Source organism: Talpa occidentalis, unplaced genomic scaffold (assembly GCF_014898055.3).
Source record: "Talpa occidentalis isolate TD23 unplaced genomic scaffold, MPIMG_talOcc4v2.1 talOcc4.4, whole genome shotgun sequence".
Taxonomy (NCBI): Eukaryota; Metazoa; Chordata; class Mammalia; order Eulipotyphla; family Talpidae; genus Talpa; species Talpa occidentalis.
The window spans coordinates 117,315,189-117,342,447 of record NW_023604295.1 but is presented as its reverse complement, the minus strand read 5'-3'; the positions used below and the strand labels follow the sequence as shown (position 1 = coordinate 117,342,447).

General features: G+C 46.0%; 1 protein-coding gene across 3 annotated transcripts in view; it reads left to right on the top strand.

The window, feature by feature from the left end:
- Positions 1 to 27,259, top strand: part of ANK1 (ankyrin 1) — a 213,238-nt gene that overhangs the window by 167,410 nt on the left and 18,569 nt on the right. For all 3 annotated transcript variants that reach the window (XM_054700916.1, XM_037526135.2, XM_037526134.2), the window contains exons 21-37: positions 608 to 700; positions 1,156 to 1,228; positions 2,853 to 2,949; positions 4,010 to 4,088; positions 4,781 to 4,878; positions 4,978 to 5,202; positions 6,132 to 6,286; positions 6,588 to 6,799; positions 7,305 to 7,509; positions 7,774 to 7,870; positions 8,120 to 8,348; positions 9,510 to 9,635; positions 9,764 to 9,883; positions 11,056 to 11,134; positions 11,403 to 11,477; positions 14,138 to 14,269; positions 15,185 to 15,331. In XM_054700916.1, coding sequence (XP_054556891.1) covers positions 608 to 700; positions 1,156 to 1,228; positions 2,853 to 2,949; positions 4,010 to 4,088; positions 4,781 to 4,878; positions 4,978 to 5,202; positions 6,132 to 6,286; positions 6,588 to 6,799; positions 7,305 to 7,509; positions 7,774 to 7,870; positions 8,120 to 8,348; positions 9,510 to 9,635; positions 9,764 to 9,883; positions 11,056 to 11,134; positions 11,403 to 11,477; positions 14,138 to 14,269; positions 15,185 to 15,331 — 2,242 coding nt within the window. The remainder of the gene's footprint in view (positions 1 to 607; positions 701 to 1,155; positions 1,229 to 2,852; positions 2,950 to 4,009; positions 4,089 to 4,780; positions 4,879 to 4,977; positions 5,203 to 6,131; positions 6,287 to 6,587; positions 6,800 to 7,304; positions 7,510 to 7,773; positions 7,871 to 8,119; positions 8,349 to 9,509; positions 9,636 to 9,763; positions 9,884 to 11,055; positions 11,135 to 11,402; positions 11,478 to 14,137; positions 14,270 to 15,184; positions 15,332 to 27,259) is intronic.

The following is a 27,259-nucleotide window of genomic DNA, read 5'->3' as shown; positions in this document are numbered from 1 at the left end:
TGCTGAAACTGTAACTACAGATAGGACCTAGGACTCACCTGCAACTAGAGACTTTAAGACAAAAAATACAACCTCAATATCCATTTATTTTCACTTACCTCTTTTAAAATCAGACTAGGAATGTGCTCCCTGCCTCTATTTCTAGTTGGCCTGAAGGAGTCCTTTGAAGTATGTGGATTATTTTAACTAGTTAATGCTCAGTTGCAGACACCTCAAAACCAGCACTGGAGGCAGCGAGCAACACTGCTGTGTAGCCTACGTTCTAAAATTGCATGTGGTGCCTCAGGCCCCGTTCCTTCCCTGTGGTGCCTGTTTGGCAGTTTTTGACTTATCTTGGCAAGATTTCTCCTTCTTACATTTCCAGGCCCCAACATGAAATGCTACAGGCTTAAAGTGTCACGGCCTTCCTCTCCCAAATCCCATCTTTGGGGCATTGCTGCTAATACATCTTTGTTCTGGGTTCCAGGGTACGGTGTGTCCACTTAGGTACTTCTGGGCAATTAGAATGTGAGCCTGGGCTGTGTGCAAGGAGACAGTACCTTTCCAGACTCTGTTTCTTTGTCTTTGCTCATGCTCTTTCTGCATTTTTTTTTTTTTTTTTTCTTAGAATGGAACCACACCTCTGGCAATAGCCAAGCGCTTGGGCTACATTTCTGTAACAGACGTACTCAAGGTTGTCACTAATGAAACCAGTGCTGTGGTACGTGTGCCTCTCCCCTGTACCCTCCATCCCAAACACACAGATAGGGCGTTCCTATGGGTCCCTCCCAGAAGCACACAGGTCCTTTGGGGTTCTTGGTTCTAGCAAGCACCACACCAAAAGAGAACATGTTCTCCTCCAGCAGGTAGGGTTATACTGCCACCTGGTGTCTGGAAGAATTGGGTTGTGCCCAGACCTAAGGGGACAGCAAGGAGTAAGATGGGGTAGGGCTCGAGACAGGCCATGGGAAGCCGTTATTTCCTGTTTATTTTCCCTATGGTTTCGCCTACATCTACTTCCAGGCTGAAAGCCTCTTAGCTTTGATTTTCTTCATTTGGGACAAGCCTCCTTTCCTACCTTTTTCCTGGCTCCCCAGTCATGACCAGGTGACTGTGGATCAGTGAGAGGGCCCACTATTCTATTTGGGTTGAATTCTCTGCTTTTTCTCATTTTAGTTAGTCAGTGACAAGCACCGGATGAGTTTCCCTGAGACAGTAGATGAGATCCTGGATGTCTCTGAAGATGAAGGTAAAATCTGGAATTGAAAAATTGTCTGGGTAAAGTCAGACTGATGGGGAAGTGGATTCTGAGCCTCCCTCCCCAGGAGCCCCCTCTATCTGCTGTGGGCACTCAGGGGGCCTTACTGCATACCTAAGTTCTGTGGGTTTCTATTAATCAGGAGAAAACCACTTTTAAAAAATGCTATCAAAAGCACTCCTTTAGTGAAATTATAGAAGTAGAAAAATCTACAGAGATTGAAATAGAAAATCTGTGAAGTTTCATAAATATGTGTGTGTATTATACATGGAATGTAGTTCTACTTAGATCAACTCTCAGAGCTGTAAGAAATTGGTAATTAAGTTCTATGGGATGCTTTCTTTGTGTTTTGAATCAATAATAAGATGTTTATTTGAAATCTGTAAAAATTTCCTGTTAATAAGCAGCTCTTTGGACCACATAGTGGGTTAATATGTGTGGGGGTGTATCCATTATTATAAAATTACTCTAGTTTCAATTTCTATGAACCAAAGTGCTTATAGTGTTTTTCCTGTCCCAGATAAGCCTATCTCCTCACTTAGGTTTGGAGGGAGCCCTTGTGATGTACAATGGTCAGGAATTACTGGATTGTCCTTATGTCTCTATAATAACATATAATTCAATGACTTATCACTTTGTCGACTAGATGATTAAAGCTTTTCTTGTGCCTCTTTGATGATATGCCTCTCGCTTTAACTACCTCATGCCTACCCATCCTTAAACTTGGCTCTTCTTTGCCTTCCAGGAACTGCTCATATAACTATAATGGGTATGAAACACTTTCTGTTCCCTGTGGTCCTTTATCACAAGTGCATTTCACCCTAAGCCATCCAAGCTCTCACTAATCCATTCCTGCTTTCACTCTCTTCTGCGGCTGACAATCAGAGCCAGGGGCTTGACGAGGGCACCCAAGGGATCCATGCCCTGGCGGGTAGCTCCTGCCTCTCCATCTCTGTGTCTGTGCCCATGCCACTGTGTTTGTGATCATAACTGCATGAGCTGTTGTTATTCCATTCTGTCAGCTCCAGATCACAAAGCCAGGACACTCATTGCTAAGTGACAGTAGATGACACTGTAAGGTCAGAGGCTCCAGCTCTGTTGAAGACAGAGACAGAAACAGAGAGAAGTCTGGCTTGTAGACATGGTTTGAACCTCTTTGTACTGAGCAGAGGAAATAATGAGGTATCAGCTGCCATGGTTACAAAACCCCTATAGCCCTTCAACATGAATGGTTCTGTTCCATTGTCAGTTATTACTCTGTAGTGTGTGGTGTGGAAAAGAACAGAAACAACCTTTTCTTTGGTGTCATTGCATACCCTCAGAGAGCTGTTTTGAAGTGGAACTGCCAAGCTAGGAAGTTCTTTCTGGTTGTATTTTTTCTTTTCTACAAAGCCAGGTGCAGACTAAGATGCTAGAAGCTGACTGCCCTGCTCTGTATACCAGGCCTGGAGGGACAGGACTGGTCAGAGATATTGCTAATGACCCACTGCGAGTATCAGAGGCCTTCCTCCACTTCCCAGGAGTGAGCAGAGGGAGGAGGAGCAGAAAGAGCACTTTTTAAAAAGAAAGAGGCATCTCCATCTTAAGTGTCACTCACTCAAATGTGTGGTTTCAGGGGAAGAACTTGTTGGCTCCAAGGCAGAGAAGCAGGATTCCAGGGACGTTGATGAAGAAAAAGAGCTGCTGGATTTTGTGCCGAAGCTAGACCAAGTGTAAGAAGTGCTGATTAAGGGCTCACACCACAGGTGGCCAACGCCAAGTCTGAAACTCAGAGTAGAAGGATTCCAGAAGGAGAAACGTTCAGGAGGCCAGGTGCTAGGTGTGCCCTGACTGGGATGGAGTGCTGGGTGGGCCAGCAGTTTAGGATGAAAAACTTGTACCTTGACCAGGAAGTGGGGACACGGAGGCCTAGTTATCTCTCCTCTACTTCCAGAATCCCTGCCTCCCACTTTGCCTCCCCTCCCCTCGCTCGCAGCCTCATAGTCAGGTTCCTCCCTTCTCTGGTGCTCTTGGCTTCTCACTGGAAATACTCACAGAGGAAGACTCACATTAGAAACAGCTGCCCAGCTGAGCTCAAACTCTGCCCACACCCCTGTGTCTTTAGGGTGTCTCTCTTGTCTGCCTGGAGCAGGCCTCTCAGTCCTTCCCCTGACGCCCTGCATTTCCCCACTGTGTGTCCGCTGGACACAGGGATATTTTGCAAATAACTCTAAAAGCAACAACTCTGTGGAAAAACCGGGCGTTTTCTGAAAAGACGAGTGCCAGCTTAGTCCTGTGGCTAACACAAAACACGGCAGTCGGTAAGAGGAAGTTAAACTACTGGTTACTTCATTCATTAGTACTTACTGAACATCAGAAAGAAATACAAGACCCAAACCCTGCCTGTAAACACATGCAGACTTACTTGGTAAGACCAAAACACACACCAAGTGCTCCTGTAGCAATTCAAAATAAGATGCTAGGCCTGCAGTGAGGGCCCATCCACAGGCTCTAAGGCTGCAGGTGTTGGGGATGGGGGGCAGGCCCCACAGCTGGGATGGTTGTAAGGGAAAAGTGCGCCCTGAAGAAAGGCTTTGAAGCAGAGGGAAGAGAAGGATCAGGGAAGAGAAGGCCAAGTTGTATTGCCTGTGTGAGTGGGGGGGTCAGGCTGCAGCCACGGGGTTGGATTCAATAGGTTATTACAGGGTCCAGCAGAGTTTCCCTCTCTCTCCCATGGGAAACAGGGCTCTACTGAGAAGGAACATTCCTTTGATTTCCCATTGTTGTATACAGGGTGGAATCTCCAGCCATCCCTAGGATTCCATGTGTTACTCCTGAGACGGTGGTGATCAGGTCTGAAGAGCCAGAACAGGTAAGGGAGTTTCTGCAGAGAATGGGACAAAGATGGAGTCCCCCGTAATATGACATGGGGCTGTAATATGGGGCTGGCCAATTTCAGATGCTGCCGGTGCTTGTGAGTCTTCGTGGTGGACAGGCTCTGTGCAGGCAGCCTGTCCCTATAGTTGCAATGCCCCTGTGATGCAGGGGAGGTTCCATTTGCAGCGGAGGAATGGGAAGCCTCCCAAGGACAGCATCTGTTTTACTCCCCTCACATACCTCAGATGCCCACAGGACATGTAGCTTGCCCAGAGTTAATGCCAGTGCCATCTCTAGTGCAAAAACCAAGCTGACAGAGCAGAGGTCTCTTGCAGGGGACAGTTTGAGAAAAGGTCGAGTAGGTCAGCAGCGCATGCAGCAGATACACTGCTGAAAACCAGACTGAAGTGTGAGGACTTCCTCCAGCTTTTCTGAAGCTCTAGCCCAGGGTCTGGAACAAAGGAAGGGCCACGATGTAGGAAAAAAACCTGTGCTTCATTGTAGGCTCCAGGAATGCTTTATCCCAGAAGGTCTGTGGCCAGTGTCTGTGAGCGGTGTGTGGATTACTCAGATTCTGGTAGCAAGATGCCCCCAGGATTCCCCTGCTGAGCATAGCATTAGCTAGCCTGAGACCAGCACCTGTGGGCCCTGACGTCATAGGATCCATGGCCTTTCTTTCCTCCTCAGGCATCTAAGGAGTATGATGAAGACTCCCTCATCCCCAGCAGCCCAGCCACTGAGACCTCAGACAACATCAGCCCCGTGGCCAGTCCCGTCCACACAGGGTGAGTGACCCCATGACAGTGGCAAGCAGATTCCAGGCCCTCCTCTCCTGGCTCAGAGAGGGAGCTTCGCAACCCACCGTGAATCTGTTGTGCCCCTAGGTTTCTGGTGAGCTTCATGGTGGATGCCCGAGGAGGTTCCATGCGGGGGAGTCGTCACAACGGCCTGAGGGTGGTGATCCCTCCACGGACGTGCGCAGCACCCACCCGCATCACCTGCCGCCTGGTCAAGCCCCAGAAACTGAGCACACCACCCCCGCTGGCTGAGGAGGAGGGCCTGGCCAGCAGGATCATTGCGCTGGGACCCACCGGGGCCCAGTTCTTGAGGTGAGAGGCTTCAGTGGGCACGTGTGTGCAACGTGTCCCTTACCATCCCTGCTACCTCAGCCAGACACGCCCTCCAACCCCCCAGGCATCAGGCAGGGGGACAAGCCCTGGAGTTCCACGCTCTAGGGTCTCTGCCTGGCTCAGAAGACAGATCTATAGTTATAACATTGAGATTAATGGACTCCAGATGCCTGTTCCTTACCTTTGCAAGGAGAGGAGGAGGTTCCACTTGGAATTTTGTTGCCTTCAGTTACCAGAGACTGTAGGTTGGGACAAGACGCCCTGCCTTCCCACCTCTCTCCACTGCCTGTCTCCACCCCGACCTTGATCCACCACTGGTAACTCAGCCTGCAGAATGCTAAACATTCTGTTAATTTCATGCGTGCAACATGATTCACTATTTTGTTGTGAAATGATCCCCACCATAAGTTCGGTTAACATCCATCATCCTGCGTAGTCACCAAAATTCTTTTCTTGCGATGTAAACATGTTAAGATTTTAACTTTCCCCTTTAAAGGTAGTATTCACAGTCTCCTTCCACATGACATACGGTTATCACAGATTGCTAGAGGAGGAAGTGGAGGCTCAGGGTCCATCCCCCGTCTAGGGATGTCAGGTGTGTTCTGGGGATCAGGTCCAACGGCAGGGCTATTCAGCTGAGCCTGGCAGGCAAGCCCCCTGCGAGTGAGATTACCTCTGCCCTGCCTGTCCCTGTGGGGCCTGGCGGTGAGTGAAGGGCGATGAGGTAGGCCTGTTCTGCTGTGAGGACCTACCTGAAGGTAGCCCCCACCCCACTGTTATAGCTCCCACCTCCCTCCAGGCAGGAACCTGCTGCCCCCCATGCACACCTACTCTTCCCCTAGCACCCTGGCAGCCAAGGCACATATACCCTCTCTACACCCCCTGCCACTAACCCTCTCTCCCCTCAGCCCTGTGATTGTAGAGATCCCCCACTTTGCCTCCCATGGCCGGGGGGACCGGGAGCTCGTGGTGCTGAGGAGTGAGAATGGCTCCGTGTGGAAGGAACACAAGAGCCGCTATGGAGAGAGCTACCTGGACCAGATCCTCAACGGGATGGACGAAGGTGACTGAGCCTCAGGGGTCCCAGAGCAGGGCACCCCTCCTTCTGGAAGGCGGGATTTGAGGTTGCACTTTAGGGTGGACTATTGGTGCTCCTGGGGAGTTGGAAAGCCCTGAGTGGCTAAAGATGGCCCCATTTGGTCCAACTGCAGGTCCCTAGGATATGAGTGGGCACCCAGCCTGCTGCCAGTGCCTCAGGGTGGGGGGTGTGTTCCAGCATCCTGAGGCGGTGCTTGGTGACTCAGTGGTGGCTGGGCCTGTGCCTGGTGTGATTGGGGTGGTGGCGCCATGTCTTGTGATTCCAGAGCTGGGCAGCCTGGAGGAGCTGGAGAAGAAGAGAGTCTGCCGCATCATCACCACCGACTTCCCCTTGTACTTTGTGATCATGTCCCGGCTCTGCCAGGACTATGACACCATTGGCCCTGAAGGAGGCTCTCTGAAGAGCAAGCTGGTGCCCCTGGTGCAGGCAACCTTCCCAGAAAATGCTGTCACCAAGAGAGTGAAGCTGGCTCTACAGGTGACAGCCTCGCTCCTTGCCCCCAGCCCCGCTTGGGCAGAGTTCATGGAAGGTGGGCAAAGTTCAAGGAGCTCAGGAAGACCACTCTCTTCCCTGAGCATCCCCACAGAATTGGACACTTTTGTCCAGTGCCTTACAATTTCAGTTAGAGATTTGACCTCAAAACTCAGAGGCAAGTTGGAGGGATGGGTAAGTTTCCATGATCAGCTGCAGAAAGTCCCAGGAGAGGCATAGAACCACATGGCCATGGTTTCTTGGAGAGGATCTCAAGGCTGAGCAAAGATAGCATCGTCCCAGGACTGAGGAGCAGCAGGGAAATGGAGGAAAATGGCTAAGAAAGGAGAGCTAAGCGGTGATGTCAGACCTGGAAGCCTCTGTGGTCCAATAGTGCTGGGAACCGTTCCCCTGCAAGGCAGCCAGCTCTTCCCCGGGGGACAGTGCTGCCTCTTGTCCCCAAGCCCTTCTGCTGTTCCAGGGCTGAATGTCCCACTTTGGCACTTCCCAGGCCCAGCCTGTGCCGGATGAGCTAGTCACCAAACTGCTAGGCAACCAGGCCACGTTCAGCCCCATTGTCACTGTGGAGCCCAGGCGCCGAAAGTTCCACCGTCCCATTGGGCTTCGGATCCCACTCCCACCTTCCTGGACGGACAACCCGAGGGACAGCGGGGAGGGAGACACCACCAGCCTGCGCCTGCTCTGCAGTGTCATAGGTGAGTAGTGCCCGCCTCTGTCCTGTCATCCAGCCACACTAAGGGGCACAGGGGAGCTGAAACTAGCCATCACCTCAAGTTTTGAGCATTTACCCCAGGGGATGTGCTCTTCAAGGGGGTGGGGTGATGCATCTAAGTAGTGTCCACACTGTGACCCCTAGAGGAGGGGGAGCTGTGGTTGCTAGGAGTGCTGGGCTCTGTCCAGGTGTGCCCTTCCTGCCCTTGCATGCTCAGACCTTAGCTCCAGTTCTGCTTCTGTTGCAGGAGGCACAGACCAAGCCCAGTGGGAAGATATAACAGGAACAACCAAATTGGTATATGCCAACGAGTGTGCCACCTTCACCACCAATGTCTCTGCCAGGTAAGATGATCCCAGCCCACCTAGGGAGTCCCAGGACCCTGCATTTAGGGGTCAGCACTACCCCTGTAGGCAGCCATCCACATGCCCCAACATGCCCATCACAGGCTTGAACTAGAGGGTCCCCCCGTTGGCCCTCTCCACCGACTGTTCGAGTGGGCACTCAGCGTGCAGACAGCTCCTGCCTGGGTGGAAATGAAACTCTCCACTTGGCATTTTCCTAAGTGCTTATAAATAGCCCTCTCTTCTTAGGTTTTGGCTGTCTGACTGTCCTCGGACAGCTGAAGCTGTGAATTTTGCCACTCTGCTCTACAAGGAGCTTACTGCTGTGCCCTACATGGCCAAGTTTGTCATTTTTGCCAAGATGAATGACCCCCGAGAAGGGCGGCTGCGCTGCTATTGCATGACGGATGACAAAGTGGATAAAACCCTGGAGCAGCACGAGAACTTCATCGAGGTGGCCCGGAGCAGGGACATAGAGGTAGAGCACCTGGCTCCCTTTATTAATGGGCACCCATGGGTGCCTCTTGCTTCTCACAGCAAGACATGTTCTGGAGCTAGGATGGGGCCCAGAGCAGTCAGGAGGCCCATCTCTGTAGTGGAAGGGCTCCTCCATGGCCCTGTTTGAGTCCCCTTCTGGGGGGGCATCCTAGGAAAGCCTCACCAGAGGTGAGACACAGCAAAATGGGGTGTGTCTTAGGGGAGATAGCAGACTGATGGCCCAGTGATATGTGATGTGAACTGACATCTATTAAATGCTATTATTATAAGTGCTCAACTTGCATGATCTCATCTGAGTCTCATAACTATGTGTACCCCCAGTTTACAGAAAAGAAAACTGAGGCTGAGAAAGATTAAGCACCCTGCCCCAGGTCACACAGCTAAGACAGTGGTAGAGAAAGAATTTATTTAAGTCAGAGCACTTCCCAGAGCACTTCCCACTGCCAGTGCCTAGCAGCGCCTAGGTGAGGAAACAGGAGAGATGATGTGAGGTGTAAAGAGATGAAGACCAGATTTAAACCCACTTCTGATCCCAGGATACTCACCCAGGTTAGGATGTGCAGTAAACCAGAAGCTCTCCAAAAGTTGGCCTCAGGTCTGTGCTGAGCCTTCTGAGGGTACTTAGGGCCCAGAAGATAAAGCATAGAGTAGAACCCCTTTGCCCTACACTAGCTAGGCAATTCCTTTGTCCTCTTGGGGTCTCAGTTTCCTCAGCTGTCAAATGGGCTCACGATACTTCTTAGTTGTAAGCATTAAATATGAAGTAGGGATGTTTATGGTATGTGGGAATAGTCCAACATGGTGCCTCCAGCACTTCTCATAAACTGGGACAGTTATGAAAAGAGACCCAGAATCTTCTCAGAAGCCATATTATGATCTCCTAGTGGAGTTCTAGAATATTCTGATAATCATCCTCATCAACTATGCAGGTATAAGATGATTCCTGCTTATTAAGAAATCCTTTGATGTGAGGAAGCAAGCCTCATACCTCACAGTCTTGGCAATGAAACCTTTACCACAAATACCTGATTGCTCAGCATTCCTCACGCTGTAGAAAGGATGAGTCTTCAAGCTGAAAGGCGGGACAGGACATATGGGCATTTCTGCCTGACAAATTCTATTTGCTTTTCCCCTCCTACAGGTTTTGGAAGGAATGCCCCTTTTTGCAGAACTCTCTGGAAACCTGGTGCCTGTTAAAAAAGCTACCCAGCAGAGGAGTTTCCACTTCCAGTCATTTCGGGAGAATCGTTTGGCCATACCTGTAAAGGTGCTGGCATCCTCTAGCCGACCTCTCCTCTGGGTCTATAAAGTTTGGGAGACAGGAGTCTTTGAGCCAGCTGGCCTGGTGGCATTGGAATGACCCTCTGAATCTTTCCCTTATGTGATTGAGTTTAGGTGAGGGACAGCAGCCGAGAACCAGGAGGGTCCTTGTCATTTCTGCGCAAGGCCATGAAGTATGAGGACACACAGCACATTCTCTGCCACTTGAATATCACCATGCCACCCTGCACCAAGGTGAGCTGCCCCCCTCACAGGACCCTCAACCGGCTGCCCTGAGGCACTCCCAACACAGACCCCAGGGTCGGCACTTCCAAAGAGTCTTTCTGTTAAAAAGCTGCCTTTGAAGTCCCTGAGGCACAGAAAGCTCTTGGTTCCCCACTGGATATGCGACTGTGGCCCATCCAGCAAAGCTCAGGAGCAAAACATCAGTGTCATAATAAGAGATGTGTGATCATGCTGTGGCCCTGGACTCTCTAGCATATTCCTTTCAGAAGGTGCGCATCCACCTTGGAACCCTCGTCTGAGACCTCTGAGGCTTAGAACTGATTGCCCTAGATTTCCCAGCCATCTCATAACCTTTTTTTGAGCCTCTTTTTCATGTACTTGCATATCTTTCCCAGGGTGTCAGGCCCTCAAAGAAGGGAACCCTGGTGTCTCAGCCATTGCAGACACCCAGGTTTTTTAGTTCAACAAAGGCATCTTGATTAAGTATGTTCATTCTCAATACCTGTGAGAACATCAGTCACCACCTACTTGAGAGACTCTGGAGAGATCATGTGTCTCCATGGTTTTTGTTGTTGTCATTTTGCTATTGTTGTTTTAAGCATCAGTTTTCCATGCCAAAGTAGAAAAGAGGCGAGGTTATGTTCATTTGTCAGTGGCCCAATTTCTTTTCTATCTGGGGGTGAGAGTGAGCCAATTTCTCTTTCAAAGAGGACTTCCTACAGTTTTGAGCAAGCATCTTGGTGCTTCCCCACAGACTAGGGTGTTCATCCTTGGGCCCACATCAAAAATGGGCCTTTTGAGCAGAAAGGAATCCAAAAAGAAAATCCAAAAAGAAAAAAACTAAAAGCTTAGCAAGTTATTTACCCTGTGTGCCTTGGCTTCCTTAGGGCTGAGGTGAGAATAATGATAGAATCTACCTTGTAAGCTGTTGCGATATGTGCCTTGCAGGCATATGATATGGACCACATGAGCTTGCCATTGTTTTATTATTAATAGCATCACCCCCATCTCTTCCCTCACTTCTGCTCTTTGTATCAGGATTCCAGGAAGATGGAGCTGCTTACTCTTGGCCAGGATGGAGCAACATTTCTGACCCCTGCAACCTAAGGGTTCAAATTAACTTCTCCAAGAAAGGGGACCCCTCAAACCCAAAGCATCCCCTTTTTGTCTCTCTTCTGCAGGGGAGTGTAATTGATGACAGGAGAAGAACTTTGACCCCTCTGGCCCTGAGATACAGCATCCTCAGCGAATCTACACTAGGTATAAACCTCTTTGAGATGGTATGTGCTTACATACTTTCTAAGGCTCTGCCTGGCTTCCTGCCAGATGCAATTTATTCAGCTCCTTATGAACCCAACATATGGAGACTTTGCCTGGGGACTTCATCTGACCCTTAAGGTTTAACAATCAATGTGTGTACACTGAGGTCCACCCCATGACCTGAACCTCCACCTGAGGTCATGTACTCACACCTGTTGATTCTGTGTGCTGCCAAAGCTACCAAATAAAATCCAATACTTCTTCCCAGGTTTTCTCAGTGGGACAGACCGAGCAGACATGAAGATGGCAATTATATCAGAGCACCTTGGCCTCAGCTGGGCGGGTAAGTCCTGAAATTTTGAGCAAGAAAACTCTTTGTCTCTCCTAGCAATATAACCCTTTCCACCTACCCACCCAATGAGAAAATGATGGAAGCATTTTTAAACCTCTTCTCCTCACGTATTGTGTATCTGATTTGTGATTGGCTTGGGTAGGTCTATGGCCAAAGCAGTGCTTTTGAGGCTGTGTTGGTGTCATACTGAGACCAATGTGGGTGTGGGTAGCGGCTTCTCACACCAACAAGCAATTTTGTGGACACCAACAGGGTGCCCAAGAACTCAAATTAATTCTGACACACTACCCAGAGATAGCATCAGGCCCCAGAAGTTAAGGGCTCAATTTCTCAAGACCCCCTTCCTCTTCAGATATTCCCTAAATACCCCAGACAAGACCATGCTTCTGACCAATGAGCTGTAGATCAGCATAGCTGATCTTTAGATGCCCATAGCAAGCTCAGATTATCATCTGTGCTTCTGACCAACTGGCTATAAATACAAAGTCCCCAAGCCACTCTTCTCAGGTGCAATTAATATGTTAGAATGACTAACATAGATCAGGAGACCTGTTTACTCATTAGATTACCAATTTATTACAAAGGACACTAAAGGGTACAAATCATTAGTCAGAAGAGCTGCCAAGGGCAAGGTATTCTAAAAAGGCATGGTGCTGCCTTCCATGCCCTCTCTAGGTACACCATCCTACACAAACCTCCACATGGTCACCAACCCAAAAGTTCACTGGAGCCCTCACCTCCTGGGTTTTTATGAAAGCTTCATTACATAGGCATGATTGATTAGCTCATTGGCCATTGGCATTCACCTCAATCTCCAGCCCCTCCTCTCTCCCTAGAGGCCTCGGGGTAAGTCTGGGAGTTTCACCCTCTCTTCCTGTTCATTTCCCTGGCAACCATTCCCCAATCGTAAGTGTTTTTCATACCTTAGCATAACAAAAGACACCTTTCATGTGCTCTATACTTAGGAAATTACAGGGCTTTTGGGAGCCAGGAATTGTGAATGAAGACCAAATAAATATAAGAATCACTTATTTTGTTCACCTGAATGACAAATATTTATTTCCTATAAGTCGCAGTATCACTGGGACCAACAGAAGGGAGAAGCTCCCTCCCTCCTCCATTTCTGTCTGTGTCTCCTTTGTAGGAATCAATTTTGACACTAAATTAAGAGCTCATCTAGTTCACCTCATTTTACAGATGGGAAAACTGCGATCTAGCTGCATGGAGTAGCTTTAGCTGTGTCCCTAGTGACAGACTTGGAGAAACCAGCAAATAGCAAACATACTAACAAAACATGTTTCCCGGTGGACTGTCTACTGCTCCCTGTCCTCTGCGTTGCCTTTCCTTAAAGGTTGAATTTGTGGCGGGAAAGGAGAAAGAAAGGGGCAGGTCTCAAATTTTTTCACTTATACTCTGGCTGTAGCCGACCAGAAGTCCCGTCAACAGTAAGGGGAGCAGCAGCCCTTCTGCCTACCTGTGCCTGTGCAGGGGCTCTTGTTGCCAACTGCTCTCTTCACAGGGCAGCAGAGGTAGCTCCTCCCAAGGCTGCCCGCCGGGGACTGCGCAGGCCTCTCTTTTAGCAAACCTGTCCCTTTGAGGGGCAGCCCTTTCTGCCCTCTGGTGTCTGTGCAAGTGTCCTTTACTCTTCTCTCCCTTTTATAATAAACATGCCCTTTCAGGATTTTTATAAAACAGTAAAGATAGATCCTTTTTGAAGTGAAGCAGGTGGGCCAATTAAAGTGAAGGCTTGAAATGTGTTTCATTCAGTCACTGACCCTCAAACTTAATTTTTCTTCTCCCTGCCTCTTTTTTTTTGTTAGCCTTTCTGTAATGGAGTCTTTTCACCTTTCAGAAAGGGCTTCAGACAAGGTTTCTACCTTGGCAATCACTTGCTGGGAAACAGTGCAACAAACACTCAGAAGTTCTAGAACTGGTCATTATTTAAGCCATGTCTCCAACTGTTTCTTGGTGTGTGTGTGTGTGTGTGAGAGAGAGAGAGAGATTGAGAGATTGATTCTCACTATCACCTTCCGTCCTGTTTTCCTCATCCTTGAAATTAGACTCCAAAGCTATTCTCTCTTCTAAAACACCTGTGAGAAATAACAATAAAAACACTGGGAGGAAAACTGCTAGCATCCTGTGTTATTGCCTTGCATTTAAAGATGGGAACTTGTATTTTCATTTTAAATGTAAGTAATACCTTTCCCTAAAGAAACATAAATACAGACCTGCATTCGTGGTGGAAAGTAAACAGCATCCTGGTGTAATGCTCACAGCATTGGAGGCGGTGCCGCATGCCCAGCCCCTCCCCGGCACTGGCACTAGCTTCTTCTGTGGCCATGGATAAGCTGCTAGCCTTACCAGAGGCTCAGGCTCAGCACCTCATATTTGAAGTGATCAAGAAGAAAGGTCATTCATTCAATACCTATTTATTGAGCACCCCTACTCTCACCTCACTTTTTGGAGACACAAAGATGTAGATGTCTGCATTTCACTAGGTATTTCATGATAAAAAAGAACACCTAATCCAACAGGAAATTGTTCTTTAATTTCCATTGCGCCCCAGCTGGACACCCACATCGCTTGCATATCTTGGGAGTAGAGCAAAGCTCTGGCCTGGCTCACACCCACCCTTGCTTCTTTGCTTGCAGAACTGGCCCGGGAGCTGCAGTTCAGTGTGGAAGACATCAACAGGATCCGCGTAGAAAACCCCAACTCCTTGTTGGAGCAGAGTGCAGCCTTGTTGAACCTCTGGGTCATCCGGGAAGGCAAAAACGCAAAGAGTCAGTACCGTTAAGCTGAGGGAGACTTTTCTTTCCAAAACTGCCAGGATCTACTGTTTCTCAAAGTAGTTCTTCCTTCAGATTCCATTTGTAATGTTGGTCTTTGGAACCCAGGTCTTTTGCACTCTCTCATACACACAGTCACACACTGAGACATGCACACACACATACACACACACACACATGCCTCTCAGGGTCACTGGGTCTTCTGGGCAGTTTTGCAAGAAGAAAATACCAGAGACTCAGTGGTATTGGCCCCATTATCTCCATCCTCAGAATGAGGTAACGATTGCATGGGACCCCAGACAACAGCTCATGTGTAGGATCAGGGACTTCCATCTTGAAGTCTTCCTGTTGAATTTCTCACACTGATGAGGACTGTCTCTCAGGACAAGGTATGGCAAGTGTGTCCTGTCTGGTGTAGTTCCTGTTCTCCCAGGCACAGTCAGTCTTGCTCCAACCTGGAGGGAAGGTTTCTTTGACTCTTAATTTCCTCCTCAACCTCCTCAACCAAATTCCTACTCAAAACACTAAGAAGAAAGTGTTTACATTTGCATTGCAAATCAATTGAGAAGGACCAAGGATTTCCATAAGATAGAATCCATTGGTTCTCACCCTCGTTTTCTTGTACGATTCCTTTTAGATTACATGAAACAAGCAGCAAACAAAAAACAATGGTCTTTCCAGGCTCTGCATTTGGCCATGTTAGTGTCTGGACAAGATCAGTTGAAGAATAACAAAATATTCTCCAAAGAGGCAGGGTTCTGACAAAAATAGGGTTCTCTCCACATTCTCAAAAAATAAATCATCTCTCTGTTTCCTCCAGCACAATTTTCAGAGCCCCTGTGACATTCCCTCTTTGCACCGCGAGCATTACAATCCCCTCCACCAGCCCCTTCTTTTTCTCCCGGACAGTGGAGAACCTGTACACGGCCTTGCGGAGCATTGACCGGAGCGAGATCGTGAACATGCTGGAGGGCTCTGGCAGACAGAGCCGCAACCTGAAGCCGGAGCGGAGGCACACGGACCGGGACTACTCTTCATCCCCCTCCCAGATGAATGGTGAGTGTCTGGGATGGAGGTGGGGCTGAGCTGGTCCTGCCTTTGGGGCGCCGGCAAGTGACACCCCCTGGAAAGCATCTCTCCCATGGATGGTTGGTCTGTTCCAACGAACCCTCTTCCCTGTGGTGGAGGGACTTGAGAAAACCAGGCGCACCCCATGCGGGGGGCTCTCTGATGCTCCTGGTGGGGCCTGGTACAGTGGCAGGGCCAACTGGATTCTGGGGCAGCTGCCGGAGTCTGGGGAAGCCACTGGAGTCCAGAGCCCCACCCCTTGACCCCCTCCGTGTTGGAAATACTGTGTGTAGTACTGGGTGTGCCCACTTTGGGCTGCCGTGTCCCCATCTGTCAAACAGCCGATGGTTGAAAAGCAAAGGGCGTGAAGATTCTGGCCTTAGGTCTGGTGTGGACTGGCCAGATGGGGTTTCGGAGATCCCCTGTGCAAGGCTAAGCAGTTTATTTTTCTTTGAGCCAGGTCTCCTCTCTTTTTCTCTCTCCTTTTTTTTTTTTTCTCACCTCATCTCTTTCCCCTAACTCCTTGTGATGGGGTTCAGCATGATATGGAGACTCCAGTGTGACTGATAAGGCACAAGGGGTGCGAGCCCAGGAGGCCCCTGACCTTTGCCCCAGCACCCCCATGGCTGCTCTTGAAGACTGCTTTCCTTGAAGCAGCAGAAGCAGAGGAATTAGCCAGCTGCATGAAGGAAGCAATGGGGACATCTCAGCACCCCACTGCCTTCCCTTGTCCACCCTCCCTGTAACCATTGGGCATCGAACCAGCAGCAGCCCACTGGACATAGAAAACAGTACAGCACCCCAAGAAGTCCCTTCTTTCTTCCTGTGTCCTCTCCTTTAAAATCAGCCAGTTGATAAAAAATTGAATCCCTGTGATTCTTTACAGACCTTGAAAAAAGAATTTAATTCAGTGAACTATCTTCCTCTGGTGCTGATATGTCACAGGGCAGCTCAGACCCTTCCCCCCCAAGCTCATGGTTTAAACACTGTCCTCAGGCTACACATGGGCACATTCCTGGCTGGGCATGCTGAGCCTCACACTGTTCCCTCTCCCTGCCCTGTGTCTCCTGAAACATGCCATCTGGCGCCGCAGGGTGAGGGCTCATCTTAAATGTTGACCACATCCTGTTGCCTTTCTCTTCTGCCTCTGACCTCATCTGACTTCTAGTCTCCTCATTCTCTCCACTGTCAGCCTCCGCTGTCTCCGCCTGGCCAGGTGTTCAAGAGCCGTCAACTCTGCAGATGCATGTCCCGAGAGACTCCTAGCTCTGCCCCTCCATGCACCCCATAGCAGTGCTGGGGTGTGCGCAGGGGGAGGCCGCTCTGTGCCCCACTCATCACAGTAGCCTAAAGGGCTTCGAGACAAGGTCTGAAGCTATGGCCTTCAGGGGACCTGGTGGGACTGCTAAGTGGACCAACTCCCTTTCACAAGGAGGGGTGCTGAGGAATGCTGCAAACTTGGGAGATCCATCCCAGTGACAAGCCTTTTCCCTTTCTATGTGCTGACCCATCACTTGCTGGGTTTCCTGACATCCTCTGTTTCAGTGGACAGTGGTTTTCCTGTGCCTTGGTTCTGTACAGAACAATGGGCTGACAGATTTACATGAGCATACATAAGACAGTCACAATTAAAAACCCGTTGACAGGGTAGGTCCCATGTTAAGTGTTCTTACCACAATAAAATTTAAAAAAAAAAAAAAAGGCAGTAACAGAATCAAGTATTTATGATGGTCTCCTGCTGCAGGACTCCCAAATCCAGCAGGCCTGGAGACTACTTCCTAAACAGAAGTAGTTTAGGAACTTCCTAAATAGAGTTCAAAGTCATAAGTGGGACTGGTTTGTGTGCCTTGTGACTGGTGCAAAGGGCTGCTTCAGCTGGTCAGCTCATTTGGCAAATATTTGGGACACCTACTACCTGCCAGGTGCTATTCTAAGCAGGGGAGATAAATCAGGATTCACACACACAAAATGAAAACACAAAACTCTGCTTTCATGGAGCTTACCTTTTGTTTGGAAATTCAATCAATATAGTATATATAGAACTGAATTATATAATGTGCTAGCAGCTTACACTAAGTAATGTGGAAAAAACTGACTTGAGCAAGAGGGATGGGTCCTTGGGTTGCTATTAGCGAAAGGGGGAGGAGTAGCATTTGAACAAAGCCTGGAGGGAGGTGAAGGAGAGAGCCTGTAAACTTCTAGAAAGGCATCCAGATGAGCATCCCATTGTGCAGGACCCTGAGCGGAAGTGGTATGTTTACACAGTGAGGGACCAGAGGGACTGGGTGGAGGGAGGCAGGGAGAGTAGGAGCAGAGGTCAGATACTCCTCGGACAGTGGACATGAGGTGGAAACCTGTTGGAGGAGGCTATAACTTGAGTTTCCAAAGGACCCTCTCGCTGCTCTGTTATTTATGGATAGCTGCAATTGGACCACCTCTGTGGTTGGTCTTGTAGTGAGGACCTTTCATAGGCCCAGGCTGTGCACCTTGCATGCAACACACATACACACACACACACACACAAGTGCGTGCACATGCACGCGCAGACCCTCATGAACAGATGCTCAGTTTGGTCCATTCTGCCCTTCTGGGCACCACATTGACTCCTGTGTGTTTTTCCTGCTCTCTTCCTGACCTAGGGAAAGCATCTGATGTCTGGGTACCCTTCTGGCCTGGCTAGTGGGATCAGAGTTAGCTGGACAGGACGGGGAACAGCATCCCCTATGGTTCCCTGTCTGACTTGTGAGCAGGGCATGTGACGGCTCACTCCAGCACCAGCCCAGCCCTCCGCACTGCTGGTCACAGCTGTCCCTTGCCTTCTTTGTGCTTTATCTCATTCCTCTGCTTGTCTGTGCCCCTTAGGAAGCCATGGGGACCAAGAGCGGTGATTGGCTGCTCTGTGCTCTTGGGAGTCTGAGAACAAGTGGTGTCAGAGAGAAGGAGGCAGCTTGCATGTATGCAGAATTGGGCACCTCTCTCCATACTCCTGGCTGGGAAAGCAGAGAATTTTTAGTCAAAAGGCCAGTTCGTTCGTTCTGCCCAGGGTGGGGGCTAGGGGCTGAGGGTGTATACCAGGTCCTCAGAACAAATGTGAGGGAAAAAATTGCTTATAAAGCAGAACAATAGCAAATCTCCAAAAATTAAACAGGTTTCTCATATGAAAGGGGGAAATGAGCATTTCACACCCACATCTGTCAGCGCCATTTGGTTTAATAACTTGAATACATAGTAATGTCTACTTGGAAATTAAATGTGTTATTTACCAACTCTTAACACAACCAGTGAGGTGTGGCTCCTGTCTGAGGCCAAGTGGTCTGTCTGTCTCTGTCTAACTTGCTAGTAACATTATGCTAACATGGTGAGGATTAGGTTAATAGAGATCCAGTATGATACCCGGAGAAGAAGGGAGACCTGGGATGGGGAACCTGGATGTGCTTGGCCCTCCAGCAGTAAGTGTGACCCCCGCAAAATGCCACCCCAGAGGGGAAACCTCTAGACTGATGCATAGGCTGGTGAAATAGGTGTCGATGGCCACGTAAAACCACTGGGGGTACAGAGAGTTCTAACACCCAGCCTAGGGGACCCAGCAGACCCTGCCCTGGTCTGGTCTTCCCCTACCCCATGAGATGTTCCTCACCAGCATGTGCTCAGGCCTTCATGAGCACTGCTCTGATTTAGCAACCTCCACCAGCACTGGGTATCTACAGCCTCAGATCCAAGCCTGTGGGGGTTGAGGTGGGTCAGTGGGGTCCTCTCAAGACTGAGTGGGGGCCACAAGGCATGCGCCCTGAATATTGTTAGCAGAACAGAGGCTCCAGGATAAACACAAGCAGAGGAGTGCTGGTCCAGGGTATGTATAAGCTCTCTTCACAGACACATTTTCTTTTGGGTGAAAATCCATTACATTGAACATTTCTGAAGTTTCAATATGTAGAAGTCACAAAAGATACTCAAGGATGAGCCTCAGGTATCTGTGGCCAGTGGAGCGTCCCTTTCCCAGTCCTTACCAAGTTTTACTGAGTGTCTCCACCAGCTCAGAATGCTCATCTGCCATAGAAGATGCCTGTCACTTCTGGTCAAGATGAGTCAATGGAGACCAAATTGACTTCCTATTTACGATAACAAAAAAATGGACAAAATACATGAAACATCAGTTTCTAAGACACTGGACAGCAGGTAGCAAAGCACAGCAATCCATGTGATGGCTGCCTACGTTTCTGCCTTGAAGGAGTTTCTAAGTCGTGGCATAGGGAAGAGAAATCCAAGTAGGCTCTTATGTTGAGAAGTTGCAGCGTCCAGAGAGAGCAGGGCAGCTGCAGTTCCCAAGACTGAGTGGCAGGGATGAGAGAGGCGGATATGGAGAACTCTGTAGACCTTCAGATGGCCCCCTGCACATTTTGGTTGAGTATTAACGAGTTATTCCCAAAAGTCTGACTGATCACTCACAGACATCGCATAAGGGAAAAAAGAAGGCTCAAAGAAGGCACCTAGCTTGGAAATGGAGGAAATCAGCTCTAGGGGGAGCGATCCCCTGGCCTGCCTAATCAACTTCCAAAGAAAAACTTTAAAAGACCAAACTGTTTCCAAGTAACTGCCAACAGAACAAAGTTCAAAAATATTTATAGGAATATAAAAATATCCAGTACCCACCAAGATGAAATTCATAATAACGGCATCCAATTAAAGATTATCAGAGATACAAAGGTAGAAAAGCAAAACCCATAAAGAGGAGGAAAATCGATCAATTGAAACTGACCCAGGTAAGAATGTAATCCACAGATAAGAATGTAAAGCAGTTATTGTAACAGTATTTCAGATGTTCAAAAAGCTGATTTAAAAATATTTAAAAATATTTAAAATATGGAAGATTTAAAAATATTTAAAAAATAAGAGATCCAAGACAGTCTCCTAGAGATCAAGCTATAAACTGTAGGGTGAAAAATATGCTAGGATGGGTTTAGACCTTAGATATGACACAGAAAGAAAAGAGTAGTACATTTGACAACATAGCAATAGAAATTCCAAAATAATACAGAAAAATTTTTTTAAAGCATTAGTGAGCTAATGAGGCAATTTCCAGTCACCTAACATTTGTGAAATCAGAATTCCCAATAGAGATGGGGACTGAAAAGTTAAAGAAGTAATAGCCAAATTTTTCCAAATTTGATGAAAACTATCAACAGATGCAAAGAGTGCAATAATCACATGTACCGTAAACATGAAAGCAAGTAGCAGGCCAAGGCACATTTTAAGCAAGTCTGTCAATAATGGTGATAAGGAGAAAGTCTTAAAAGTAGTAAAAGAGAAAAGAGAGACTGCGCAAAGAGAACAAAGATAAGGAAGACAGCAGAGTTCTCACTGGAAAGAATGTGACACGGTGGAGCAACATCTTTAAAGTAGATCCCATCTTTAAAGAAAAACATTTCTTTCTTTTTTTTTTTTAAAGTTTTATTTATTTATACAAGCACTGGGTATACTCAGAAGCTCAGGAGGGTGTGAGAATTCACCAGAGCCAGAGCAGGGAACAGAACAGGTAGACTGACGAAATACACTGCTAAGGGGAGTAGTGGGCGCAGCAGGAGAGGTCTGCGCTCCATGTGGGACCCTCGCCGCTGGCTGGGGATAGAATTGGTGCTGCAGAGGCTGTGGCCAGCTTCGCAGCTCAGCACTCAACCGCTGTGCCACCAGGGGAAGCCCTAAAGAAAAACATTTCTAAAGTAGAACTCTAGAGCACTATATACTCAGCAAAAATAACTTCCAAAAGTGAAAGCAAATAAAGATTTTTCAAAACATCCAAAAGCTGTGAGAATTCATCACCAGGAGGCCCATACCATAAGCATTGGTAATTAAAAATCCAAATCCTTCACATTTGGTTGTGAGCATGGTAAGAAATGTAATCTTGGTACCTATACAGTGTTGTAAAGTGTTACTGCAATTAAAAAATAAAAAAGGAGCAGAGGGATCTTTCAGACCAAAGGAAAAACAACACCAGTCAGAAACATGGACCTTCATAATATCTAGGATAAATACATTACATTTTCCATTATTTACAAGACTTTCTCATGGTTTAAATCTCTTTAAAAGATAGCCATTTAAAAATAACAGCTATGTAATGCTTGGTTTATCATATATGCAAAAACGAAAACTATAACAACAATAGTACAAAAGTCAAGAGGGGAAATGGAGTGTAATCTTCTAAGGATCCTCCATATGCCAAGGCAACATAGTATCACTTCAAAATGCATTGTATTTGGTTAAGGATATGTACTATAAACCCTAAAGCAACTACTAAAATAAATAAAGAATATAGTTAATAGGGCATGAAAATAAATCAAATGGAATCCAAGAATTTCAATCAATCCAAAGAAATCACAAAAGGCGGCAAAAGGGTACAAGGAACAGATGAAACAAATAGAAATGGAACAAGTAGTTAGCAGGGATGGATTTAAACCTAACCATAATGCATAATTTCATTACATGTAAATAACTGAAATGCTTCTATTAAAAGAGAACGATAGAATGGATATAAAAGAAATTCTTAAGTATATGCTGCTTACAAGAAGTGCCTTTCAAATATAAAAATGCAAGTTCCTTAAAAGTTCAAGAATAGGGAGCCTCCCTGGTGGTGCAGGGATTAAAGTCTCAGCACTATCAAGCTATCACCAGACACTGCGGCCTGAGTTCAATTCCCGGCCAGGGAGATAACACAAATGGTGCAGCAGACCTCTCCTGTCTCGCCCGCTGCTCCCCTCAGCAGTGTATTTCAGTCGGTCTGCCTATTCTCCTCCCCACTCTGTCTCTGGTGAATCCTCTCACTCCCCACACCTCTGGTCTACACCCCAGTTCTTTTATACATAAATAAATAAAAATAATTATTTTAAAAAAGTCAAGGATAAGAAAAGCTAAACTGTGTTAAAACTTATGAAAAGAAAATTGAAGCAGTTATGCTTACAGCAGACAAGCATATTTCAGAACAAAGAATATTACCAGGGATAAAGAAAATTATTTCATAATGATAAGTAGTTCATCAAGAGGGCATAGAAATTCTAAATGATTATTCACCTAGTAATGTAGCTTTAAGCACATGAAGCAAAAACTAAGAAAACTGCAATGAGAAATAAACAAAACCACAGTAACAGCAGAAGACCAATATATCCCTGTCTTCATGATTGGTAGAATGTTGAAAAATCAGTAAGCATACAGAAAATTTGAACAAGACTTGACCTAATTGACATTTATAGAATATTCAACCCAATGACAATAGCAGAATGCATAGTCTTTTCAATTATACATGAAACATATACCAATACACACCATATTCTAGGTTATAAAGCAAATATCAATAAATTGAAAATAATTCATGTTGTACAAAGTACAACAATGTTCTCTGACCACAGTATGATTGATTTAGAACTCAGTAATGGAAAGCTAGAAGGAAAATCTCAAATATTTGAAAATTAAATAAAACACTTCTAAGTAACCCACAGACCAAAAAAAGAGCAAAAGGGAAAATGGAAATTATTTTGAATTGACCGAAATAAAATCACAAGATTCCAAAATTTATTGGATGCCAGTCAAGCCATATTTAGGACATTCATAACACTAAATGACCACATTAGAAAAGAAAAGTTTTCCAATCAGTGGCCTAAACTTCCACCTTAATATATTAGGAAAAAAAGAGCATTTTAAACATAAAATAGAAAAAAAAAATAGAGATCAGAGTAGAAATTTTAAAAACTGAAAACACTAAGAAAAACAATAAAACCAGAAGTTAGTTCTTTAAAAAGAGTGATAAAATTTTTAAACCTCTAGATAAACTGATGAGACAAAAATTACCAATGTCAGGAATAAGAGAAATTGCAGCACCAAACAGCCTATGGGAGGTAAAAGGGAATATTATGACAGTTTAATGCCAACACATTTGAAAGCATAGATAAAGTTGACAAATTTCTTGAAAGACACAAACTTCCAAACTATTACATAGGAAGAAATAACCTATGTATTTCATATCTATATGAAATGTAATTATGCTTAAAAGCAAAAATTATACTACAATTTACAATATGTAGTACTGTAAATCAATGGTAAAGCAACAAATTTTATTTAAAAAAAAAAATTCCAAGGGCCTCCCCTGGTGGAGCAGCGCTTGAGCGCTGGGCTGCGAAGCTGCCCGCAGCCTCTGCAGTGCCGGTTCGATCCCTGGCCTCCGGGCGAGGGTCCCACATGGCATGACAGACCTCTCCTGCCGCCCGCTGCTCCCCTCAGCAGTGTATTTCGTCAGTCTGCCTATTCTGCTTCCTACTCTGGCTCTGGTGAATTCTCTCACCCTCCCGCGCTTCTGACTGTACCCAGTGCTTGTATAAATAAATAAATAGATAAATAAATAAATAATTCTTTTTTTAAATAAATAAATAAATAAAATTCCAAGCCTAGATGACCTCACTGGTCAATTCTAACATTTAAGGAACAGATTGCTTAGAAAAATTTAAAAGACATGATACTTCCCAACTGTTCTAAGAGGTCTGCATTACCTATTGTTGGTAATAATAATTTCAAAAAGGCATTAAAAGGAAACTACAAACTAATATTCTTAATGAACATTTATGAAAAAATATATAAACTAAATTTTAATAAATTAAACCCAGCACTGTGTAGAAAGGATAGTACATCATGACGAAGTGGGGTTTATTGGCATGCAAGGTGGTTTAACATTCAAAACTAAATCAGTATCTGGGCCTGCATGTAAAAAGCTTGGAAGTTACCACTGTGTCCTAACAGCAAGTAAAAAGCTGAGCAAAGTGAAAAAATCAACTCTTCTAGGATTTGTAATAGAGGTAAGGGCACAGAGTAAATTGCCACCCCTAAAATTGGGGAGAGACAGGTGAATATGGAGAAGAACAGCTTACCTGAATGAGATTTAGTAGTAGAAATAGAACACTACTCCTCCCTGAAAATCTTACCACCATATATTTTTAAAGACCTATTTATAATAGTTCCTCTTAACATTACCTCATGTCTGGATAAGGTGAGAAACACAATTTGAAGATACAGAACAAACATCAAAAACAGACATGGTGAGAACATTGGAATAATCAGATAGGGAATTTTAAAAACTGATTAATATACGAATGGCTCCATGAATAAAGTAGACATCGTGCAAGTGCAGATGGATGATGTAAACAGAGCAGTGGAAATTCTAAGAAAGAGCCTTAAAGAAATTTCAGAGGTCAAAAAATGCTTTACATAAATGAGGAATGCTTTTACTGGGCATACTAGTAGACTGGACACAAATAAAGGAAGCATCTCTGAGCTTAAGAATATTTCAGTAGAGGGCCTCCCCGGTGGTGCAGCGGTTGAGTGCTGGATTGCGAAGCTGTCCTCAGCCTCTGCAGCACCAGTTCGATCCCCGGCCACCGGGCGAGGGTCCCACATGGCGCGCAGACCTCTCCTGCCGCCCGCTGCTCCCCTCAACAGTGTACTTCAGTCCTTCTGCCTGTTGTGCTCCCTGCTCTGGCTCTGGTAAATTCTCTCACCTTCCCACGCTTCTGCCTGTACCCAGTGCTTGTAAAAATAAATAAATAAATCTTTTAAAAAAAAGAATATCTCAGTAGAAATCTCCAACACTGAAAATTAAAGAGAACAAGGATAAAAAGAATAATATCTAGGGAATTTGGGATAACTGCAAAAGGTGTCACAGACACATAATGGAAATACCAGACTGAGAAGAAAGGGAAGTATAGAGGAAATATTCAACACAATAATGACTGAGAATTTCCCCCAAATTAATCTCAGATACCAATCCACAGATCCAGGGAACTCAGAGAACAACACGTCAGATAGAAAACAACAACAACAACAAACAACCAACACCTAGGCATATAATTTTCAAATTACAGAAATCACAAAGAAATTCTAAAAGAAACCAGAGGAAATAAAGAAGAAACACCTGACCTATAGAAAATAAAGATAGGAATGACATCCAACCTCTCAGAAACCCCACAAGCAAGTAGAAAGTGGCGTGAAAATTTCAGTATGGACACCAAAAAAAGAATTAAAAAAACATCTAGAATTCTATATCCCACAAAATTATCCTTCAGAAGTGAGAGAAATAAAAAATAGGCAAAATATTTGAACAGACACTTAACCCGAGAGACAAACAAATGGCAAATAAGCACATGAAAATCTCCTAAACTTTATTAGTAAGTAGGGAAATAAAAATTAAAGCTACAAGAAGAGCCCCCTACACCTTACCAAGTGCTGGTGAGTTGATGGAGGAACAGGAACTCTTATACACTGCTGACAGGAATGTGAAATAACGGTATAGCCACTTTGGAAAGCACTTTGGTTGTTTCTCATGAACTAACATATACCTGCCCTATGATCCAGCCATTCCACTCTTAGATAATTACCCCCCCCCAAAAGAAAGCATATTCCATAGGCAACCAGCTTTATTTGTAATATCCTCAAAATGGAAACAACACAAATGTCTGTCAGCAGGTGAATGGATAAACTGGTGTATCCATCCAATAGAATGTGTTTCCACAATAAAAATGGATGAGTAGCAATATATACAACAATGTGGATGAAGCCCAAATAATTAGGCAAAGTGAAAGAAGTCAGGAAAAAAGAGACATACTGTATTCTTCCATTTATATAAAATTGTGTGAAATGCAAACTAATGTCTTGTGACAGAAAGTAGGTCAGGGAGTATAAGCTCAGGGGTAGAGATTTGACTGCAGACAGTCGATCACTGGTTCCCTGGCTGGTAGGAGAAAGGTTACAAAGAAAAATGAATAAACCTTTCAGGGATGGCGGGTGCGTGGAGTTGTGGTGATGGTTTTGTGGGTTACACCTGTGTCAGAACTTACCTAATCATCTGCTATAAATATTTGCTTTCATTGTACCTCAGCATACCTCAAGCTATTGTCAACAGCTATTAAATAGCGAAATCTAGTGAAAAGACCACCCTTACCGTGTGACCTTAAGCACGTCGTTACTAAACCTCTAGCTTCCTAATCAATAAAATAGGAACAATAATAGTTTCCTTGTAGGAATGTGACAAATAAAAGTTGCATGTTAGATATGTTTTCTATAAAAGAGATGTTCAATTAATAATGGAAATAATAGAATAATGTTTTTAAGAATAACAATAAGAAAATAATCAGATTCTAAATGTTCATTTCTCGTATATCAGGAGGATTTCTGTGGAGGGTTTGAAGACCTAAGCTGTGGTTTCCCGGTTGCTTAAGTCACAGTTTCACTTAGGGTGACTTGGAGTTAGTATCATGGTGAGATGTGACCTGCCCACTTCTACTCACCCACGTCTCCCTCTTCCGTCTAGTTTGGCCAGAGCTAAAAGGCCACTGCACAACCCTCCACACCCCAACCCTGCCCCTCACCCACCTCAGCCGCCCACTGACTATGCTCTTCCTCCTCCTCCTTATTATGGGGCCTGGAGCCACACAGACTTATAGGGATCAGTCAGGAAGAAAGCTCTCCTGGGCAGATTAAGAAAGCATGCATGACAGTCACATGCTATGCTTCCTGGCACATGGAACACACAGGACGTGTGAGTGACTGTGGTTTTGCTGACTCGGGGTAAGTTCATTCTGTTCTGGCTCCTGTGTCCCCCTCACATGGGGGAAGAACTCTGCAAGTGGGGCCAGTGGGCCCCCAACCCTGTCCTAGGTAATGGAAGGGGAAGGCAGACCTTGTCTCTGCTATCAGAGTGCAGTGACCCGAGCAGCTGAGTCGGGGGACATAGAACAGGTGCAAAGATGAGGGAAATCGAGGTGAGCTAGAGCTATTGGGAAAAAGTCATGAAAAAGAGGACAAGAGAGACTGTCTTGTCGGTGAGTTTTTGTGTTTGTAATCCCCAGCCTACACGGCACCTGGAATGTAATTGGGCCTCCATTA